At 42.6% G+C, this 20,732-nt stretch overlaps 1 protein-coding gene across 8 annotated transcripts in view; it reads left to right on the top strand.

Annotated features, from left to right (window-relative positions):
* jph1b (junctophilin 1b) overlaps positions 1 to 20,732 on the top strand; it is a 170,915-nt gene that overhangs the window by 78,761 nt on the left and 71,422 nt on the right. For 5 of the 8 annotated variants that reach the window (XM_068032060.1, XM_068032059.1, XM_068032066.1 and 2 more), the window contains one exon: positions 10,500 to 10,618. The exons of 1 other annotated variant lie outside the window; for it this stretch is intronic. In XM_068032060.1, coding sequence (XP_067888161.1) covers positions 10,500 to 10,618 — 119 coding nt within the window. Of the gene's footprint in view, positions 1 to 10,499; positions 10,619 to 19,814; positions 20,001 to 20,732 lie in introns of those variants that run through there. 2 more of the 8 variants (XM_068032064.1, XM_068032062.1) reach the window with 2 other exon arrangements.

The raw sequence follows: 20,732 nt of genomic DNA, 5'->3' as shown, positions 1-20,732 counted from the left end.
ATCACGACTGTCGTAAAAAACCCATCCGGCTCACTAATGTCCTTTAGGGAAGGAAATCTGCTGTCCTTATCTGGTTTGGCCTACAGCAATGTGATTGACTCTTAACTGCATCAGAAATGGCCCAGCAAGCCATTCAGTTCTCAAGGGCAATTAGGGATGGGTAATGCTGGCCTTGTCAGCGACGCCCACATCCCATGAAAAAAAACCAGTGGTGTTTGCTGAGAAGGCTGTGACTGGAAGTGAACTGTGGCCTTCCAAAAGACCACCAAAGTGGTAATCAATTTAAATTCCATGTAAGTCATAACATACGTCCCTTATTATCACAGTGAACATCACAACTTACATTCCAGAGGTTTTTTTTATATAGGAACATGTGAATTAAAGGCTGCAGCCATTATTCCAGTCCTTGAGTCCTGATGGCATTTAGAAACCGCTTAAACTTCATATGGTTTGTAACAATATTTATATCTTTCATGAAGTCATATAATTTTCAATTACTTTCACTTACTTTATTCTTCATCCTAACATGTGTTTATTGCCAAGTAAAAGTGGTGTTGCATGAGCTTTAGAGGGGAGGAGTCTAAACCTCAGTATACCTACATGCTGGTGAAGGATCTCAACATGAAATAGTAACCGATCTTTTCTCTTTCTCTTCTCGGATATTGATAGATTTACTGTGTATTTCCAGCATGTTCTGCTTTTATTTCAGATTTCTAGTATTCATAGCTCTAGTTATACTGTTTGTAAGTTACTGGATCTAGGATCCTGCTTTCTTTTTAATTGTATTTCATACACTGTATGATACCACTGAACTATTACATTTCCAATGAGCGTATTAGTGCATTTTGTCTTATATGGTATCTTTTTTGTACATTGGATTTAACTGCCTTGATTGCATGCTTAAATTACTTCTGTTTCTGTGGCAAGATTCAGGTATATTCAAGGATGCTGTTGGCACAATCACACAGGAGTTGCTGTTGCTGGTCGTCTTCCTATTGTTTCATAGGTCTGAGGTAACTGAGCATTTGGCCAGAAAATGAGAACATTTCCAGATATCTTTCAACTTTTCCTGAATGTATGCATTTTTTGATTTACTATTTCAGTGAAAATCCTTGGAAGAGATAACATCAGGGATATACAGTTCATACTTAGTGGTCTTTGCAGAGACAGTTAATCTAAATGATTTATTTATAAAGCTTTCATTGTTTAAAAGTAAATGAAATGAACAAATTCATAAAATTACTTCCATTAAGGATACTGCTAGTTAGATGAAAGCAAAATACTGCAGATGCTGGAAATCTAAAATAAAAACAGAATGTGCTGGAAATACTCGGCAGCAGGTCTGGCAGCATCTGTGTAGAGAGAAGCAGAGTTAACGTTTCAAGTCTGTGGTCTTTCATCAGAACTAAAAAGGCCACAGACCTGAAACGTTAACGCTGCTTCTCTCTCCACAATGCTGCGTGACCTGCTGAGTATTTCCAGCACTTCCTGTTTTTATTTCAGATTTCCAGCATCTGCAGTATTTTGCTTTTATTTTAGTGTTTAATTCACTGCCACTTCTCCTCCAGGAATGCCTACTGTGAAGAAGTTCTGCTCTTCTCTCCGACGGGATTTCCAACTGTCTCTTTTGCCTTGTCCATCTTCATTGTTTTCCATTTCCCTCCTGGTGTTTGATAAGGTCTCTGTCAAAACTTGTTTTCACTGGGAGATGCTGTCTTTGTACCTTGGTTTAAGTTTGAATTTACTTAGTTTCTTGAATTTGCTGAACTTGGTACCAAAGTCACGTTGCCATGAAAAGGATGGCATCAATACATGTCTTATGATGCTTGTAACATTTATCAATCATGTAACTGAGAAACATATTATGAGGAACCTGGAGTGACCTGCCTTTGGAAGGCTCTTCCAATATAACCCTGCAAGCCAGTGCCCTGTTGAGTTGGGTGATACTGGCAAATGGCAAAAAGCTCCAACAGTGTCCCTGCACACACTTGACAATCCCTAAGCCTTGGATCTTGCTGACCTGTGCTCTCTGAACATGGGTAAGTAGGATGTTTCCCAAGAGTGTTTGTGCACTTCACAAGAAACCTCTGCCTGTCTGCCTGTGGAGATATCTAATTAACTTGGTTGTGGAGACTCGTACGTGTAGAGATGAATTCTAGCATGTGCCACATACTCAAGTAGCAAAAAACAAATAATAGTTATTCATCACATGGTAACATTTTAAATATTATGCAGATGGTATTGTCATGTTAAACCCCCACCTGCCAAGAATGAGGCACATTAATTTTGTCATATGAACATTGATTTTAAACTATTGCTGGAGAGAGGAAATGACTTGTTAAACAGATCAGCCATGGCTGGAAAAAAGATTTGCATACTAACAGACAGTGCTTGGAGGGACAAAGGAGCTATTCCCTGCTCTAATTTAATCCACAATGGCCTTGGAGCACCAGGTATTGTGTGTAAGAAGAGACATTCCGGGGTCGGCTAAGACAAGAGAATCCACAAACAGCCGTGGTCTGACCAGCTAGTCACAGGACTAACCTGTTTGACAACCTGGGTTTTTTCTGAATTGCACAAAGAGTTTGAACTGAGAAAGACTGTATTGCTCCTGGAGTGAGAAGACCTCTCCTGTCTTTCCCATTTCTTTCTCGCAAGTCTCTGGACCCACTGAGCACACATGAACTTCAAGAGAAAAGTCTCCTACATCGAACAAGGTTTAAGAAGAATACTTCGTCCCAACGAAAAGCAAGACTTTACCTGCAATCAAGGACTTTACAGCGAGTTCGAAGAATAGTAACCAAAACCATCTTCAGATATTGCCTCAAACTTTTTCATTTTATTTCTTCTGCTCTTTTCTGTCTCTATCTGCATGTGTGTATCGCATATGCATGCTAGGGTGGGTGCGTCACGTATCTGTAGGCATTAACCGAATTAGCGTTTAAGTTTAAAAAGTTCAATCATTTTCTTTAAACCTAAAGAAAACCTGTTTGGTTAGTTTCTTTGCCTTATAATTGGAAGTTAAGGGGGAGCTAAAAAAACGGTGTGTTTAAAATTAAGCCCTGTTACGATAAGACCAGGTGAAGGCTGAGAGGGAACCCTAGACCCCTTTCTCACCTGGCATAACAGTATGCATTGTTATTACTAAATGAGTATAGATGATGCAACGAACCAAAATGATCATTACCACAGTCCAACTTTTCAGATCTTAATTATAGAACTTGCAATTTGTATACTTGGTAAACATGAGAACTATTTGCTTCAAAGAATGGTTATATATTTGCATGGACATAGTAAATTAACAAACAAATCCTGAAAATTCACCAACATCTCACAAATATCAACAAATATGCAACAATTCCTTGTAGCTGTTTTCTCGAAGTACTTCAGTGCTGTAGTGTGATATGCAGTTGATCAGATTACATGGCCTAACTATAGCTATATCACTGCTAAGTCACAAACCTAAGCACTTTTTCATCTTTCCAAATTCTGGGCAGTCATGAAAACCTTATTAAAATTACATTGGAAGATTTAAGGCCTGGATTTTACTGCCAAAATCGGCCTGACTTTGAGTAGTATATAAGAGGTGTGTAAAGGACAATGGGGCCGGAAGCCCCTCCATTAAAACCCTGCCACAACAAATGGCTGTAACAATTTTCGTCTTATCAGCCCAGTTAGTGGTTTTGTCCTGAGGTTGCTCTGCTGCATGTAAATGAAGGCAGGGATTTAGCTGCATTCTTTGTTGGATTTCCTTATGTTTGCATTAAGTTCCCACCTCAGGAGACATTGCCACTCTAAAGTTGGTAGTGATGGCACCAGTATGGTATTGCAGAAGGAAGAAAGACCAGAGGTATCAATCCTGGCTCAATGGTGGTTCTCTTGCCTCTGCGTCAGAAGGTCATGGATTCAAGACCCACTTTAGCAACTTGAACACAAAATCTAGTCTGATAGTGCAACTCGCCTTCAGTACATAACTAAACTATCAGAGGTGTCTTCTTTCAGAAGAGATGTTAAACAGAGTCCCCGTCTGCTTTTTCAGGTGGACTTAAGAGATCCCATGGCACTGTTTGAAGAAGATTAGGGGAATCTTCCAATGTCCCAGACAATACTTCACTCAGTCAATGCCAATGGAACAGATTATCTAGTCATTTATCTCATTGTTGTTTGTGAGACCTTTCTTGTGGGCAGTCAATGTCGGACCATTTTATTTCGTTGTGGGATGTTGTTCATGCCATATGGCATAAATGCAGGTTTGAGCTCTCGCTAGGTGGACAGCTGTTAACAGAAGCTCCTTAACCAGCAGCAAATGAGTAGTACAACTTGTCATAAAATTTGTGATTTTTTTTGAGCACAGCATGGACACAAGCCATACCCAGTTGAATGGTGGTTTCACTTGTTGGTACGGAGCATTTGCCCTCTGCAACCCAATCGTGGAAGGTACCTATGCCAAGCCTCCATATAACATCTTGCAGCAGCTCGTGACCCAAACCTGAATTTCCTCATCCACGATACAATGGACATTGGCTTAGGCATTGGAACAGGACCTGCGCAGGACGTTTGCCTTGATATTCTGGGCATCCAAATTCAATGCTACGTTCCAGGCTTACTCATCACCAACTACTCAATCTGGGTCCTCTTGTAAGGGACTTTGACAGAGAGGCATGATCATTGTGAGGCTGACTTATTCACCAGCACACACAATGACATTTCAGTATTGGCTGGAATTCTCCTTTCAAAGAACAACAACAAAGTACAGTACAGCCCAGGAACAGGCCATTCGGCCCTCCAAGCCTGCTTCGATCTTGATGCCTGCCGAAACTAAAACCTTTTGCACTTCCGGGGACCGTATCCCTCTATTCCCATCCTATTCATGTATTTGTCAAGATGCCTCTTAAACGTCGCTATCGTACCTGCTTCCACCACCTCCCCCGGCAGCAAGTTCCAGGCACTCACCACCCTCTGTGTAAAGAACTTGCCTCGCACATCCCCTCTAAACTTTGCCCCTCTCACCTTAAACCTATGTCCCCCAGTAACTGACTCTTACACCCTGGGAAAAAGCTTCTGACTATCCACTCTGTCCATGCCACTCATAACTTTGTAAACCTCTATCATGTCGCCCTTCCACCTCCGTCGTTCCAGTGAAAACAATCCGAGTTTATCCAACCTCTCCTCATAGCTAATGCCCTCCAGACCAGGCAACATCCTGGTAAACCTCTTCTGTACCTTCTCCAAAGCCTCCACGTCCTTCTGGTAGTGTGGCGACCAGAATTGCACGCAATATTCTAAGTGTGGCCTAACTAAAGTTCTGTACAGCTGCAGCATGACTTGCCAATTTTTATACTCTATGCCCCGACCGATGAAGGCAAGCATGCCGTATGCCTTCTTGACTACCTTATCCACCTGCGTTGCCACTTTCAGTGACCTGTGGACCTGTACACCCAGATCTCTCTGCCTGTCAATACTCCTAAGGGTTCTGCCATTTACTGTATACTTCCCACCTGCATTAGACCTTCCAAAATGCATTACCTCACATTTGTCTGGATTAAACTCCATCTGCCATTTCTCTGCCCAAGTCTCCAACCGATATATATCCTGCTGTATCCTCTGACAATCCTCATCACTATCTGCAACTCCACCAACCTTTGTGTTGTCCGCAAACATAGTAATCAGACCAGCTACATTTTCCTCCAAATCATTTATATATACTACAAAGAGCAAAGGTCCCACTGATGCCTGCGGAACACCACTAGTCACATCCCTCCATTCAGAAAAGCACCCTTCCACTGCTACCCTCTCTTCTATGACCGAGCCAGTTCTGTATCCATCTTGCCAGCTCACCTCTGATCCCGTGTGACTTCACCTTTTGTACCAGTCTGCCATGAGGGACCTTGTCAAAGGCTTTACTGAAGTCCATATAGATAACATCCACTGCCCTTCCTTCATCAATCATCTTTGTCACTTCCTCAAAAAACTCAATCAAATTAGTGAGACACGACCTCCCCTTCACAAAACCATGCTGCCTCGCGAATAAGTTTGTTTGTTTCCAAATGGGAGTAAATCCTGTCCCGAAGAATCCTCTCCAATAATTTCCCTACCACTGACGTAAGGCTCACCGGCCTATAATTTCCTGGATTATCCTTGCGACCCTTCTTAAACAAAGGAACAACATTGGCTATTCTCCAGTCCTCTGGGACCTCACCTGTAGCCAATGAGGATGCAAAGATTTCTGTCAAGGCCCCAGCAATTTCTTCCCTTGCCTCCCTTAGTATTCTGGGGTAGATCCCATCAGGCCCTGGGGACTTTGTACCTTAATGCTTTACAAGACACCCAGCACCTCCTCCTTTTTGATAATGAGATGACTGAGACTATCTACACTCCCTTCCCTAGACTCATCATCCACCAAGTCTTTCTCTTTGGTGAATACTGATGCAAAGTAATCATTCAGTACCTCGCCCATTTCCTCTGGCTGCACACATAGATTCCCTTCTCTGTCCTTGAGTGGGCCAACCCTTTCCCTAGTTACCCTCTTGCTCTTTATATACGTATAAAAAGCCTTGGGATTAACCTTAATCCTGTTTGCCAATTACTTTTCATGACCACGTTTAGCCCTCCTGACTCCTTGCTTAAGTTCCTTCCTACTTTCTTTATATTCCTCAAGGGATTCGTCTGTTCCTAGCCTTCCAGCCCTTATGAATGCTTCCTTTTTCTTTTTGACTAGGCTCACAATATCCCGCATTTTCAAAGGTTCCCGAAACTTGCCAAACTTATCCTTCTTCCTCACAGGAACATGCCGGTCCTGGATTCTAATCAACTGACATTTGAAAGACTCCCACATATCAGATGTTGATTTACCCTCAAACAGCCGCCCCCAATCTAAATTCTTCAGTTCCTGCCTAATATTGTTATAGTTAGCCTTCCCCAATTTATCACCTTCTCCCGAGGTCTACTCTTATCCTTATCCACAAGTACCTTAAAACTTCTGGAATTATGGTCACTGTTCCCGAAATGCTCCCCTACTGAAACTTCGACCACCTGGCCTGGCTCATTCCCCAATACCAGGTCCAGTATGGCCCCATCCCTAGTTGGACTATCTGCATATTGTTTCAAGAAGCCCTCCTGGATGTTCCTTACAAATTCTGCCCCATCCAAGCCCCTAGCACTATGTGAGTCCCAGTCAATATCGGGGAAGTTAAAATCACCCACCACTACAAACCTGTTACCTTTACATCTTTCCAAAATCTGTCTACATAGCTGCTCCTCTACCTCCCGCTGGCTGTTGGGAGGCCTGTAGAAAACCCCCAACATCGTGACTGCACCCTTCCTATTCCTGAGCTCCACCCATATTGCCTCGCTGCACGACCCCTCCGAGGTGTCCTCCCGCAGTACAGCTGTGATATTCTCCTTAACCAGTAATGCAACTCCCCCACCCCTTTTACATCCCCCTCTATCCCGCCTGAAGCTTCTAAATCCTGGAACATTTAGCTGCCAATCCTGTCCTTCCCTCAACCAAGTCTCTGTAATAGCAACAACATCATAGTTCCAAGTACTAATCCAAGCTCTAAGTTCATCTGCCTTACCTGTTATACTTCTCGCATTGAAACAAATGTACTTCAGACCACCAGTCCCGCTGTGCTCCACAACATCTCCCTGCCTGCTCTTCCTCTTAGTCTTACTGGCCTTATTTACTAGTTCCCCCTCATTTATTTTACTTGCTGTCCTACTGCTCTGGTTCCCACCCCCCGTCACACTAGTTTAAACCCTCCCGAGTGACGCTAGCAAACCTCGCAGCCAGGATATTTGTGCCTTTACAGTTTAGATGCAACCCGTCCTTCTTGTGCAGGTCCCATCTGTCCCTGTCCCAAGAGATCCCAATGGTCCAGATATCTGAAACCCTCCCTTCTACACCAGCTGTTCAGTCACGTGTTTAGCTGCACTATCTTCCTATTTCTAGACTCACTGGCAGATGGCACAGGGAGTAATCCCGAGATTACAAGCCTAGAGGTCCTGTCTTTTAACTTTCTACCTAACTCCCTGAACTCCCCCTGCAGGACCTCGTCACTCTTCCTGCCTATGTCATTGGTACCGATGTGTACCACAACATCTGGCTGTTCACCCTCCCTCTTCAGAATGCCCCCTGTCCGTTCAGAGACATCCTTGGCCCTGGCACCAGTGAGGCAACATACCATCCTGGAGTCTCTTTCACGTCCACAGAAGCGCCTCTCTGTGCCCCTGACTATAGAGTCCCCTATAACTATTGCTCTTCTGCGCTTTGTCCCTCCCTGCTGAACAACAGTGCCCGCCATGGTGCCACTGCTCTGGCTGCTGCTGCTGTTTTCCCCTGATAGGCCATCCCCCCCCAACAATATCCAAAATGGTATACTTGTTAGAGAGGGGGATAGCCACAGGGGATTCCTGCACTGACTGCCTGCCCCTTCTAGCGGTCACCCATCTATCTGCCTGCACCTTGGGTGTAACCACTTCTCTAAAACTCCTGTCTATGATGCTTTCTGCCACCTGCATGCTCTTAAGTGCATCCAGTTGCCACTCCAACCGATCCATGCAGTCTGTGAAGAGCTGCAACTGGGTACACTTCCTGCAGATGTAGTCCTCCGGAACCCTGGAAGCGTCGCGGACCTCCGACATCTCACAGGTGAAGCACTTCACCCCTCTAACTGACATTTCTAGCACTAATTAATAAATTAATTTAAGATAAATAAATACTTATTAAATCCTTACTAAATTGTTATAATAAACTATATGATCCCTGGTGCTAGATTCCTACTATAAATATTAAATGCTATCTAAATGCAGTAATCTCCTCCCTCTGGTTTAGTTACTCTACTTATTAATTAGTTAATTAGGGTTTTAATCAATTTTTATCAATGTTTTATATTCAAATTCAGTGAAAAAAAATTCCCTACCAGCCAATCAGGTCAGAGCTTTCTGTGACGTCACTTTCAGTTTTTTTTTTAATCAGAGGTAAGTTTTTTACCGGTCCGGAACTCCGCCCTCCGAGTCTTCTCCCAGTCAGCTGTGCTCTTTGAAAGCTCTCGGCTCCCCTCACTCTGAGGACAGGGAGGAAATGAAAGGAGCTCCTCGCTCCCTCCTTACCGAACTTCCTCAATTCCCAAACTTCAACTGTAGCACTCTATTGCAACCCAAGTCAGCACTGTAAGATGGCTCACTTTTATACTGACTGACTCTTGCCCCCTGAAAACTTGTTTAAGCCACTTCTCTAATTAACAAGGTGCAGCTGCAAGCAGAGCCTGAGTGAACCCTGTTTAAAGCTGGTCTAAAACTCACCTTCTCCAACCCTAACAGCAACTGTTAAGTTAACCTGCTAGATCTTAGATTTAAGATAAAATTAACCCTTAATTATCCTCACTTACCAAACTTCCACTGTAGCACTCTATTGCAACCCAAGTCAGCACTCCAGTGCAAACCACAACTATTTCCCCTTTTGTCACAATTCATGCAAAATTTCATCCCATATATATCGCACACAGTGCAGAGGAATCTGTATGTTGCAAGTCTAAGATATGTACTATGAAGGAGAACTGTTTGGACACAAATGCCAAAAGCTTAATCTGCAATGGGATCTTCCATTGGGAAAAAAAAAAGTAAGGCAGGCCAAAGCATCCTCCTCCACATGTCCGTGGAGGCTTGTGTTCATGTCAAAGCTGGCATCCACGAGGGCTCAGGACAAGTCGATGGTTCTTTGCACTGTTTACTATTGTCTTCATACCTACAACAGATTTTACGAACTTGATATAAATACCATGCATGTCTAATACTGCCATTAGCTAGGCAATGTAATGTGGAGTCATTATGGCCTATCGTGCAGCACGCTGCACTGGCCTTTCTAACCTTCCTGCAGGTGGGTCTGTGATCTGTTGGACAACTAGGTATAATGTTCTCTCTAGTGCTCTCATGGGTTTGTCAAGCCATACAGTAACCTTAGAGCTAAAAGAAGATCTTTTTTCTGTCAATCAGACAGTTTAACAAATGCAGCAGGGTGAGTACAGTCCAAGTGCTTGCCTCTGTATAATGGCTTCTGTACAGAAAATATCCAGTAGCAATGACTTTTCGAAAGAAAACTAAGGAAGCTGACAAATCCTTCAGATACCTAGTGAATATTAAAGTACCAAAGGTAAACATCTGAAATAGCTTTAGTTTAAATTAAAATTGTTTTTTATTACCCTTTTAAACAGGATGCCTTGATCTCAAATTTCATCATATTTTCTTATTTAAAAAATATCAGGATATGCCCATTTATCCAGTGAGGAATATCTTCCCTCCCTTTCTGTGTATATGGAAAATTGTACCATTGTTGCATTGTTGTTCATGCTTTTTATGTTTATAATACATTTGGGGACAGAGACGGAGAATCATACGAAATTATATGATTCTGTGTAGTGACTCATCAAGTCCAAGTACAGTGTGAGATAAAATAATGCTGGCAGTACATTGCTGAAGTTTACTTTTTTTTAAAATTCTAGAACCGCACATGCAAGGGCCAAAGCTGATGCGGCAGATGGGGCCGCACAAGCCGCACGCCAGGAATCGGACATTGCAAGGGGAGTTGCCAGGGAGCTGTCACCAACCTTCTGCCAGCCAGGTAAACCTCCATATCTAAACACCCAGAAAAATAATTCTGCAAATGGATTTAAATCCATGATTTTCAGAAATAGAAATTTGGTACTTAGAACTTAAGAGGCCTTTCCTTTGAAGTGAAGGCAGTTTACTTGATGCAAACTTGCAATGAGATGATGCAACAATTTACTGCTGCATCTAGGGTGGAACTTCTTAAAAATTGCTCCTAAAACTAATTATGTCATTTTGTAGTAAGTCCTAAATACGTCATAACTTTTATTTTCAAAACTTCTCATGTTTTCAGTATTACAATCATAACTGGCTGAGGTAAATCTGGGTAATTGCTGCATTAATAGCAGAAATAACACGCAGTAATCTGAGTTCACGTGATGTGTCATGTCAACCGTTCCAACAGTTTATAATTAAACATTTAAATTGGATAATAGCTTTTAAAGCCCCAGATACAGTTTCAGTTTTATGTTCAGGAAAGTGTTTTGTTTTCTGGTCAGTTGCTTTGTAAATGTTGTGTAATTACCCATGAGAACTCTGTCTCTGATGTGTGCAAACATTCACACAAGAATCTGACAGACATTCAATACACAACATATGTAGGTGATTATGGTAAACCCTAAATCCAGTATATATTATAAACTGTCAGTATGATTTCAAAATGTTCTTTTGCTGGCTGCATTATGTATCAAATACAAGAGTACTGTATCAGCCAGGAAAAAAAACAGCAAACTAAGCTGTACATAGTACACAGGAAACACTTGGGGGTGAGTATCAAGTGGAACCTAATTGTGGTTTTTGTATAATGGTTATAAACGTTGCATTGCTATTATGGCTTAAGGAGTCCTCTGAACTCTTAGGTTAGATAACAAACTTTAAACTTCCTTCTAGTCATGCATTATATAATCAAATAACATCATTTTCTATGTAGTTCAGTGACCTATTTTAAGTGTCCCTTTTTCTGTTAGCAGTTTCCTTTGTCTTGCACCTACACTGTGTCTCCTAATGAACTTCTAGTTTTTGGATGTTCTCTCACCATCTGTTTTTCTTGCTGAATTTTCTACCTAAAGCTGGCTCATTGTTGCATATATTGACGTAGATTTGCTGGGGGGAGTGTGTACGTGGCTGATCTTTTTCTGATTTTTTTTTAAATGTTCCTAAACACCATTAGGCTATTACACATGCAGTCCTCTGAAGGGACACATATGCTGATAATCTGTGTGCATGGAGAGCTAGTTATTAGACTTAGAATTTCTGGCAGAAGTCCAAGGAGAAAAAATAAAGCTTCTGAACTTCACACTCGAGGATTCTTCACCCTTTGGCTGCTGTGGTGCACTATATGAAATTCGCTGTCAAAAGTTCTTATTTTAATAGTAACTTGATTACTTTCATGTCAGCATGCCGCATTTTACATTGGAAATTAAGCCCAAACCCAGGTGTGTAATATAAGTTAGCACATATATGCAAACATTTTTAAAGGCACAGAGAGGAAAGTGCACTTTCTAATGTGTGAAAACTTATGGGGAAGTCCCTCAGATTTTTTTTTCCCCAATGTATTTCTGTTGTGTCTCCTCTTCTGAAGGAATTGACTTATGCTGGGATATGTCACCTCTACCACCTAGAAGAACAAAGTCAGCAGGTGCATGGGAATACCGCCACCTGTAAGTTCCCCTCCAAGATATTCACCAATCTGACTTGGAAATACATCGCCATTTCTTCACTGTTGCTGAGTCCAAAACCTGGAACTCCCTACCTAGCGGCAGTGTGGAAGTACCTTCACCACACAGGCTGCAGTGGTTCAATAAGACAGCTCACCACCATCTTCTCGAGGACAATTAGGGATGAGCAATAAATTCTGGCATTGCCAACGGCACCCATATCCAATGGATGGATTAAAAAAAAATCTCAGGCGCTTGAAATGTCATCAGTATCTGAACCAAGTGACCATTCTTCATTGAGTGGACCCAGATACTGAGGGGTCTGTTTTAACTTCGGGGCTGGAATCGAGGGTACAGGTGCCAAAGCAAGCTACAATCCATCTAGCCACCCGTAGTGTGAGGCCCAGCAGATCGGAACTCTTGGGCCTCATTTGAATACCCTGATGGCTTGATGAACTGCAAACTGCGAGATGCCACATAGGTCCACAGCTGATCTTTGGAATGACCCGGCTGCATAGAAGTTTAGGGCAATGGAGACCGTGACTGCATCAGGTAGGGGACTGCCACTGGGGGCTGTGAGGCTTCAGGTCATTGTGGATCAGAGCACACAGGACCGAGACCATCTGCCTGGATAGGCACAGGTTTCTACGGCACTGGCGCTCTGTCATTTGCAGGGATTTGACTCTTGGGCTGTGCACCAATGTCTTGAGTAGTGCCTTCCTCCCCTTGCAGCCCCTGCTATTCCTAAGGTTGCTGAAGCTCATCCAAGCGACTCTGTCCAATGTCAGAGTAGCCTGTTCCTATCTGAACTCCCTCAGTTGGGCTCTGTGCATTTATCAGGCCTTCCACTGCCAACCCCTGGTGCCCAAGTGATGCCAGTGGCCTCACGTCCCTCTCCAGAATCATGCCACTCACCATAAAAAGCAAGTCTTACAGCTGCAACAGTGGCCACTCTGTGACACTTTTGAAGCAGCTGAGTTTTTTTTTGGTGTCTGCAGTATTTTAATCAGCCCTTCCCATAGTCCTTTTGGCACCTCGATGTGTTCACGATTTGAACACCCTGTCTTGATCCACACATGGCGTCCTCCATGCACCCAGCCTTTGAAAATCACCTAACTGCTGCTGACAAGACTGTTAATGAGTTCTTCAATGAGCTCAACAAGTAAATAATTGGAGGTGAGCCTGACCTGTTCCCTCCTTCCCGGCGTCCCTTTAAAAATGGCGTTGAGTTCCGGAGGGAGCAGGTCCCAGTGCCGATATCAAAGAACGTAATCTTTAAATGGCGCTCACCTCCATACCCGCACACAGTGGGCTTTAAATATCTGGCTGTTGGTCACCAAAATCGAGATCGCTTCTGCCTAAAAATTGGAATGGGCAGACAACCAGTGGTCTAGACAGTGGGCCAGCCTTCTGCCAGCAGCCATTTCTACTAGAATTTAACATGTATTTTAGAATGGATGTAACTTTGACATAACTGACTTCCAACCCAAATTCCAATCCCCTTTGGCAGAACCACTTTTGCACCAAACAGAAATCAGAATTTCAAGCTCAGTTTCCTGGAGCACCAATATGTTGCACTTCCATTGCACCAAGTGGTATCTAATATAAATTGGTGCAACAGAAGGATTCAGATATTTTCACAATAGCATTTATTCTCCAGGGTTTTCATGCCCTTGTAGCTCAAAACGAGTCTGACCATTGCAATTCGCCTACTGAAGCTAGTTCCATTACCTAGGGAGCAGATCCTCTCAGCCTTGGAGGGTGGTTGGTGCAGGGGAACTGAGTAAAATAAAATGGGGGAGGAGGTCGCTTTGTACCTGCACTCCCTTTAAAATTGTACTTTTATTTTATATTGCCTCTCCTCCTCCTCCTTCCTACCAAAATTTATCACTTCACACTTCCCTGCATTAAATATCATCTGCCCCATGCCCTTCCATTCCACCAGCCTATGTCCTCTTGAAGTCTGTCCTCTTAGTTCAGAATACTTAACTACAAATTTTAAAATTGTGCCCTGTGCATCCAAGTCTAAGTCATTAATACAGATTAAGAAAAGGACTGGTCCTAGTGCTGACCTGTGGGAAGCAGTACTGTAGAGAACCATAGAGCTATAGAAAAATTACGGCATAGAGGAGGCCATTCAGCCCATCGTGTCTGTGTCTACCGATAAAACTAGCCGCCCAATCTGATCCCACCTTCCAGCACCTGGTCAGTAGCCTTGCAGATTACAGCACTTCAGGTACCTTTTAAAAGAGTTGAGGTTTTCTGACTCCACCACCATTCCTGGCAATGAATTCCAGACACCCACCACCCTCTCAGTGAAAAAGTTTTTCCTCATGTCCCCTCTAATCCTTCTACCAATCACCTTAAATCTGTGCCCCCTGGTAATAGACCTTTCGGCTAGAGGAAACAGTTCCTTTCTGTCTACTCTATCTTCAGCTGCTTTATCAATGACCTTCCTTCAATCATAAGGTCAGAAGTGGGGATGTTCGCTGATGATTGCACAATGTTCAGCACCATTCACAACTCCTCAGATAGTGAAGCTGTCCGTGTAGAAATGCAGCAAGACCTGGACAATATCCAGGCTTGGGCTGATAAATGGCAAGTAACATTGGTGCCACACAAATGCCAGCTAATGACCATCTCCAACAAGAGAGAATCTAACCATCTCCCCTTGACATTCAATGGCATTACCATCTCTGAATCCTCCACTATCGACATCCTAGGGGTTACCATTGACCAGCAACTGAACTGGAGTAGCCATATAAATACCGTGGCTACAAGAGCAGGTCAGAGGCTAGGAATCCTGCGCAAGTAACTCACCTCCTGACTCCCCAAAGACTGTCCACCATTGACGAGGCACAAGTCAGGAGTGTGATGGAATACTCTCCACTTGCCTGGATGGGTGCAGCTCCAACAACACTCAAGAAGCTCGACTCCATCCAGGACAAAGCAGCCCGCTTGATTGGCACCCCATCTACAAACATTCACTCCCTCCATCACTGACGCACAGTGGCAGCAGTGTGTACCATCTAAAAGATGCACTGCAGCAACGCACCAATGCTCCTTAGACTGCACCTTCCAAGCCCGTGACCACCTAGAAGGACAAGGGCAACAGATACATGGGAACACTACCACCTGCTAATTCCCCTCCAAGCCACACACCATCCTGACTTGGAAGTAGATCGCCGTTCCTTCACTGTTGCTGGGTCAAAATCCTGGAACTCCCTTCCTAACAGCACTGTGGGTGTACCTACCTCACATGGACTGCAGCAGTTCAAGAAGGCAGCTCACCACCACCTTCTCATGGGCAATAAATGCTGGCCTAGCCAGCGATGCCCACATCCCATAAACGAAAAAAAAACAAATTGCATTGAAGTGCAGTGACTGGTTATATAAGCAAACAATAATTAATTTCTTACCTAATGATTACTTAAAATACCACATGTAAAATTTTAACTAAGCATTAAACCTCAAAAGAAAATTGCTGTGCTATTAAAAATACCAAAAATATTTTCACTTTTCACAGTGAAATAGATTTACTTTTCAATCTCATATAAAGAGATGTTGCAGTCTGCATAACGCATTAAGAATTTTGAGCTAAGATACAATTTGTGTAGTATTACTTGTCCTACAAACGCGACATGAAATCGTGTGACATTGATCACAAGTCGTGGGAGTCAGTTGCCAGCATTCGCCAGAGCTGGCGGGCAGCCATAAAGACAGGGCTAAATTGTGGCGAGTCGAAGAGACTTAGTAGTTGGCAGGAAAAAAGACAGAGGCGCAAGGGGAGAGCCAACTGTGCAACAGCCCCAACAAACAAATTTCTCTGCAGCACCTGTGGAAGAGCCTGTCACTCCAGAATTGGCCTTTATAGCCACTCCAGGCGCTGCTTCACAAACCACTGACCACCTCCAGGCGCGTATCCATTGTCTCTCGAGATAAGGAGGCCCAAAAGAAAAAAAGAAACTTGTCCTACCATAGGAGTGATGCTGTTGCTGCTCAGAGAGTGTGTTGTAGGTCAAAAAAGATCACACCAGCTTTCAACTAAACTAAACTAAGCTTTAAACTAAATAGTGGAGGCGAGGGATCAAATGAAAGAAGATAAGATAAATTAAAGAGAGAGGACAAGGCAAGAGAGCAAGGTAGCAATAAGGGAAATAATAGTCAGAGCATGGCAGGAAGGGACCGAATGTACAAAATTAAGAGTGTGCAAGCAGCTAAGGCTAGAGGTTGTGTAAGTAGTAGAAAGGCAGAACTAAAGGCTCTGTATTTAAATGCGCGAAGCATTTGTAACAAATGAATTGACAGTTCAAATAGAAATAAGTATGTATGATCTGATAGCCATTACAGAGACATGGCTACAAGGTGACAAAGGCTGGGACCTGAATATTCAAGGGTACATGACATTTCGGAAGGACAGGAAACTAGGAAAAGGTGGAGAGGTAGCTCTGTTAACTAAGGATGACATTAGTACAATAGAGAGAGAGGTGGCCTTAGTTCTAAAAATCAAGATGTAAAATCAGTTTGGATAGAAATAAGAAATAGTAAAGGTAGAAAGTCACTTGTTGGAGTAGTTTATAGGCCCCCTAACAGTAGCCACACTGTAGGATGGGGTATGCAGGAAGAAATAATGGGGTCTTGTGAGAAAAGGTGATAATCATGGGTGATTTTAATCTACAGATAGATTGGACAAATCAGGTTGGCAAAGGTAGCCTGGAAGATGTGTTCAGGGAGTGTTTTCAGGACAGTTTCTTAGAGCAGCATGTTCTAGAGTCAACCAGACAACAGGCTACTCTAGATCTGGTAATGTGTAACGAGACAGGATTAATTAAAGATCGCATAGTAAAGGTGCCTCTAGGTAGCAGTGATCACAACATAATTGAACTTCGCATTCACTTTGAGGGTGAGAAGAGTGGATCTAAGCCTAGTGTTTTAAATTTAAATAAGGGTAATTATGAGGATTTGAAGACCGAGCTAGCTAAAGTAAATTTGGAAATTATGTTAAGAGATAGGTCAGTAGAGATGCCATGGCAGACATTTAAGGAAATATTTCCTCACACTCAGCAAAGACGCATTCCAGTGACAAAGACAGACTAGGGGAAGGCGCACCATCCGTAGCTAACTAATGAAGTTAAAGATAGTATCAAATTGAAAGAAAAAGCGTACAATTCAGCAAAGACTAGTGGCAGGTCAGAAGATTGGACAGAATAGAAAAAAACAGCAAAGAATGACAAAAGAATGATGAGAGAGAAATTAGAGTATGAGAGAAAGCTAGCTAGAAATATAAAAATGAATAGTAAGAGCTTCTACAGGTATTTAAAAAGGAAAAGAGTAAGTAAAGTAAGTATTGGTCCTCTCAAGAGTAAGTCTGGGGAGTGAATAATGGAAAATAAGGAAATGGCGGAGGGATAAAACAGGTTTTTTGCACCTGTCTTCACTGTGGAGGATACAAGTAACATCCCAGAAATAATTGTGAATCAAGAGTTGAAAGGGAGGAACTTAACACAATTACCATCACCAGGGAAAGGGTACTGAGAAAATTATTAGAACTAAAGCTGACAAGTCGCCAGGTCCTGATGGACTTCGTCCTAGGGTCTGAAAAGAAGTGACTGCTGAGATAGTGGATGCATTGGTTTTAATTTTCCAAAATTCCCTAGATTCTGGAAAGGTCCCATCAGATTGGAAAATAGCGAATGTAACTCCGCTATTCAAGAAAGGAGGGAGACGGAAAGCAAGAAACTGCAGGCCAGTTAGCTTAACACCTGTCATGGGGAAAATGCTGGAATCTATTATTAAGGAGGTTATAGCAGGTTATTTAGAAAATCTCAATGTTGTCAAGCAGAGTCAACATGGTTTTGGTTTTGTGAAAGGGAAATAGTGTTTGACTAATTTATTAGAGCTCTTTGAGGAAGTGACAAGTATTGTGCATAAAGGGGAAACCTGTGGATGTGGTGTACTTAGATTTTTGGAAGGCATTTAACAAGGTGCCACATCAAAGGTTACTAAACAAAATAAGAACTCATGGTGTAGGGGATAACATATTAGCATGGATAGAGGAATGGTTAGCTAACAGGAAACAGAGAGTAGGCACAAATGGGTAATTTTCAGGTTGGCAAGCTGTAACTAGTGGAGTGCCACAGGGATCAGTGCTGGGGCCTCAACTATTTACAATCTATATCAATGACTTGGATGAAGGGACAGAATGTATGGTTGCTGAATTTGTTGTTGACACAAAGATAGGTAGGAGAGTAAGTTGTGAAGAGGACATGAGTCTACAAAGGGATATATTTAGGTTAAGTGAGTGGGCAAAGATTTGGCAGATAGAGTATAATGTGGGAAAGTGTGAACTTGTCCACTTTGGCCAGAAAAATAGAAAAGCAACATATTATTTAAATGGGAAAAGATTGCAGAACTCTGAGATGCAAAGGCATCTGGGTGTTCTCATACACAAAACACACAGCAAGTGATTAAGAAGACAAATGCAATGTTGTCTATTGCAAAGGGAATGGAATATATAAAAGTAAGAATGTTTTGCTGCAATTGTACAGGGCATTGGTGAGACTGTATCTAGAATATTATGTACAGTTTTGGTCTCCTTACTTAAGGATATAATTGCATTGAAAGAGGTTCAGAGAAGGTTCACTCGAATGATTCCTGGGATGAGAGGTTATCTTATAAGGAAAGATTAGACAGGTTGGGTCTGTATGGATTGGAGTTTAGAAGGGTGAGAGGTGATCATACTGAAAATTATAAGATCTTGAGGGGGCTTGACAGGGCGGATGTTGAAAGGATATTCCCCTGGTGTGAGAGACTAAAGCTAGGGGGCACAGTTTAAAAATAAGGGGTCTCCCATTTGAGGCGGAGATGAGGAGAAATTCTTTCTCTGAAGGTTGTGAGTCTGTGGAACACTCTTCCCTGGAGAGCAGTGGAGGCAGGGTCATTGAATGTTTTTAAGATTCTTGGCAAACAAGGGAATTGGGGGTGGGGGGGTGGTGGTGGTGTTGGGGTAGGCAGAAGAGTGGAGTTGATTCCACAAACAAATCAGCCATGATATTATAGAATGGGATAAGGGTATCGCTGGCTAGGCTAGCATTTATTGCCCATCCCTAATTGCCCACTGAAGGCATTTAAGAATCAACCACATTGCTGTGGGTCTGGAGTCACATGTAGGCCACACCAGGTAAGGACAGCAGGTTTCCTTCCCTGAAGGACGTTAGTGAACCAGATGGATTTTTACAACAATTGACAATGGTTTCATGGTCACCATTAGACTAGCTTTTAATTCCAGATTTATGAATTGAATTCAAATTTCACCATCTGGTGTGGTGGGATTCACACCCATGTCCCCCAGAGCATTAGCCTGGGCATCTGGATTACTGGTGCAGTGACATTACCACTACGCCACGGCCTCCCCGAATAACCTACTCCTGCTCCTAGTTCGGATTTTGTATATTGAAGTACCATGCAGAATGAGTGAAGACATTTTGAGTTGAGTATGGCAGAATTGGTGAAACATATTTAAAAACTGGATTTTTGCTTTTATTTTTAAAATAGATTTTAAGCATGGCTTTAATGAAACAATCGGAATCACATTACAGCGCAGGAGGAGGCCGTTCGGCCCATCGTGTCTGCACCAGCTCTCCGAGTGAGCAATTTACTCAGTGCCATTCCTCCACCTTCTCCCCGTAACCCTGCACATTCTTCCTTCTCATATAACTGTCTAATTCTCTTTTGAATGCTTCAATTGAACCTGCCTCCACCACATTCTGTCAGTGCATTCCAGACCTTAACCACTCGCTGTGTGAAAAAGTTTTTCCTCATGTCACTTTTTTGCTTCTTTTACTAATTACTTTAAATCTGTGCCCTCTCGTTCTCATATAAAATATTTTTTTTAATAAAGATAAAATTGAAATTCATAATGTCAAGTCATATAATTTTATTAAAAACATTTGATTCACTATTCAGTGAAGCACCAAGTACAAACCTGGACTGTTGTTTGATGCTTCTTTTATCTTCTAAAGAGTGGTGGTGGGAAGGAGAGTTTTGCTTTCTACCACCGCACCTAATGAAATCTAGAGACAAATTTCTAGCAGCAAAAAAAGGAATCCAGCACAAGCCCGGAGTTGCAATGTGCCCACAGTTTCCCATCATACGCTGCCTGTGAGCAGTTTCCCGCTGGGGACATGAGAGCAAAGGATCGGCCTATATATCTGTACAGTACTGTACATCGGACAGACAGAAAACTCGTGAGATCAGTCTGAGCAGAAATGTTAATTGTTAATTGCAACATGGCACTGACAGGAGCCATGGCACTGCCTCAGATCATCCTGTAATCCTGGCTGAAAGAGAAAAAGGACGAGGAACCTAAATAGGGGGGGGAAAAGGAAATAGAGGATTCTGCAACATTGTAGCAGTTCACTTAAGGTCAGTTCAACTGATTAATCAGGTTATGAACTACATTCATCATCAGAT

This window comes from Heterodontus francisci, chromosome 5 (assembly GCF_036365525.1).
Source record: "Heterodontus francisci isolate sHetFra1 chromosome 5, sHetFra1.hap1, whole genome shotgun sequence".
NCBI classification, from domain to species: domain Eukaryota; kingdom Metazoa; phylum Chordata; class Chondrichthyes; order Heterodontiformes; family Heterodontidae; genus Heterodontus; species Heterodontus francisci.
Note: the sequence above shows the minus strand (reverse complement) of the source record. Positions and strands in the feature narration are given on the sequence as shown.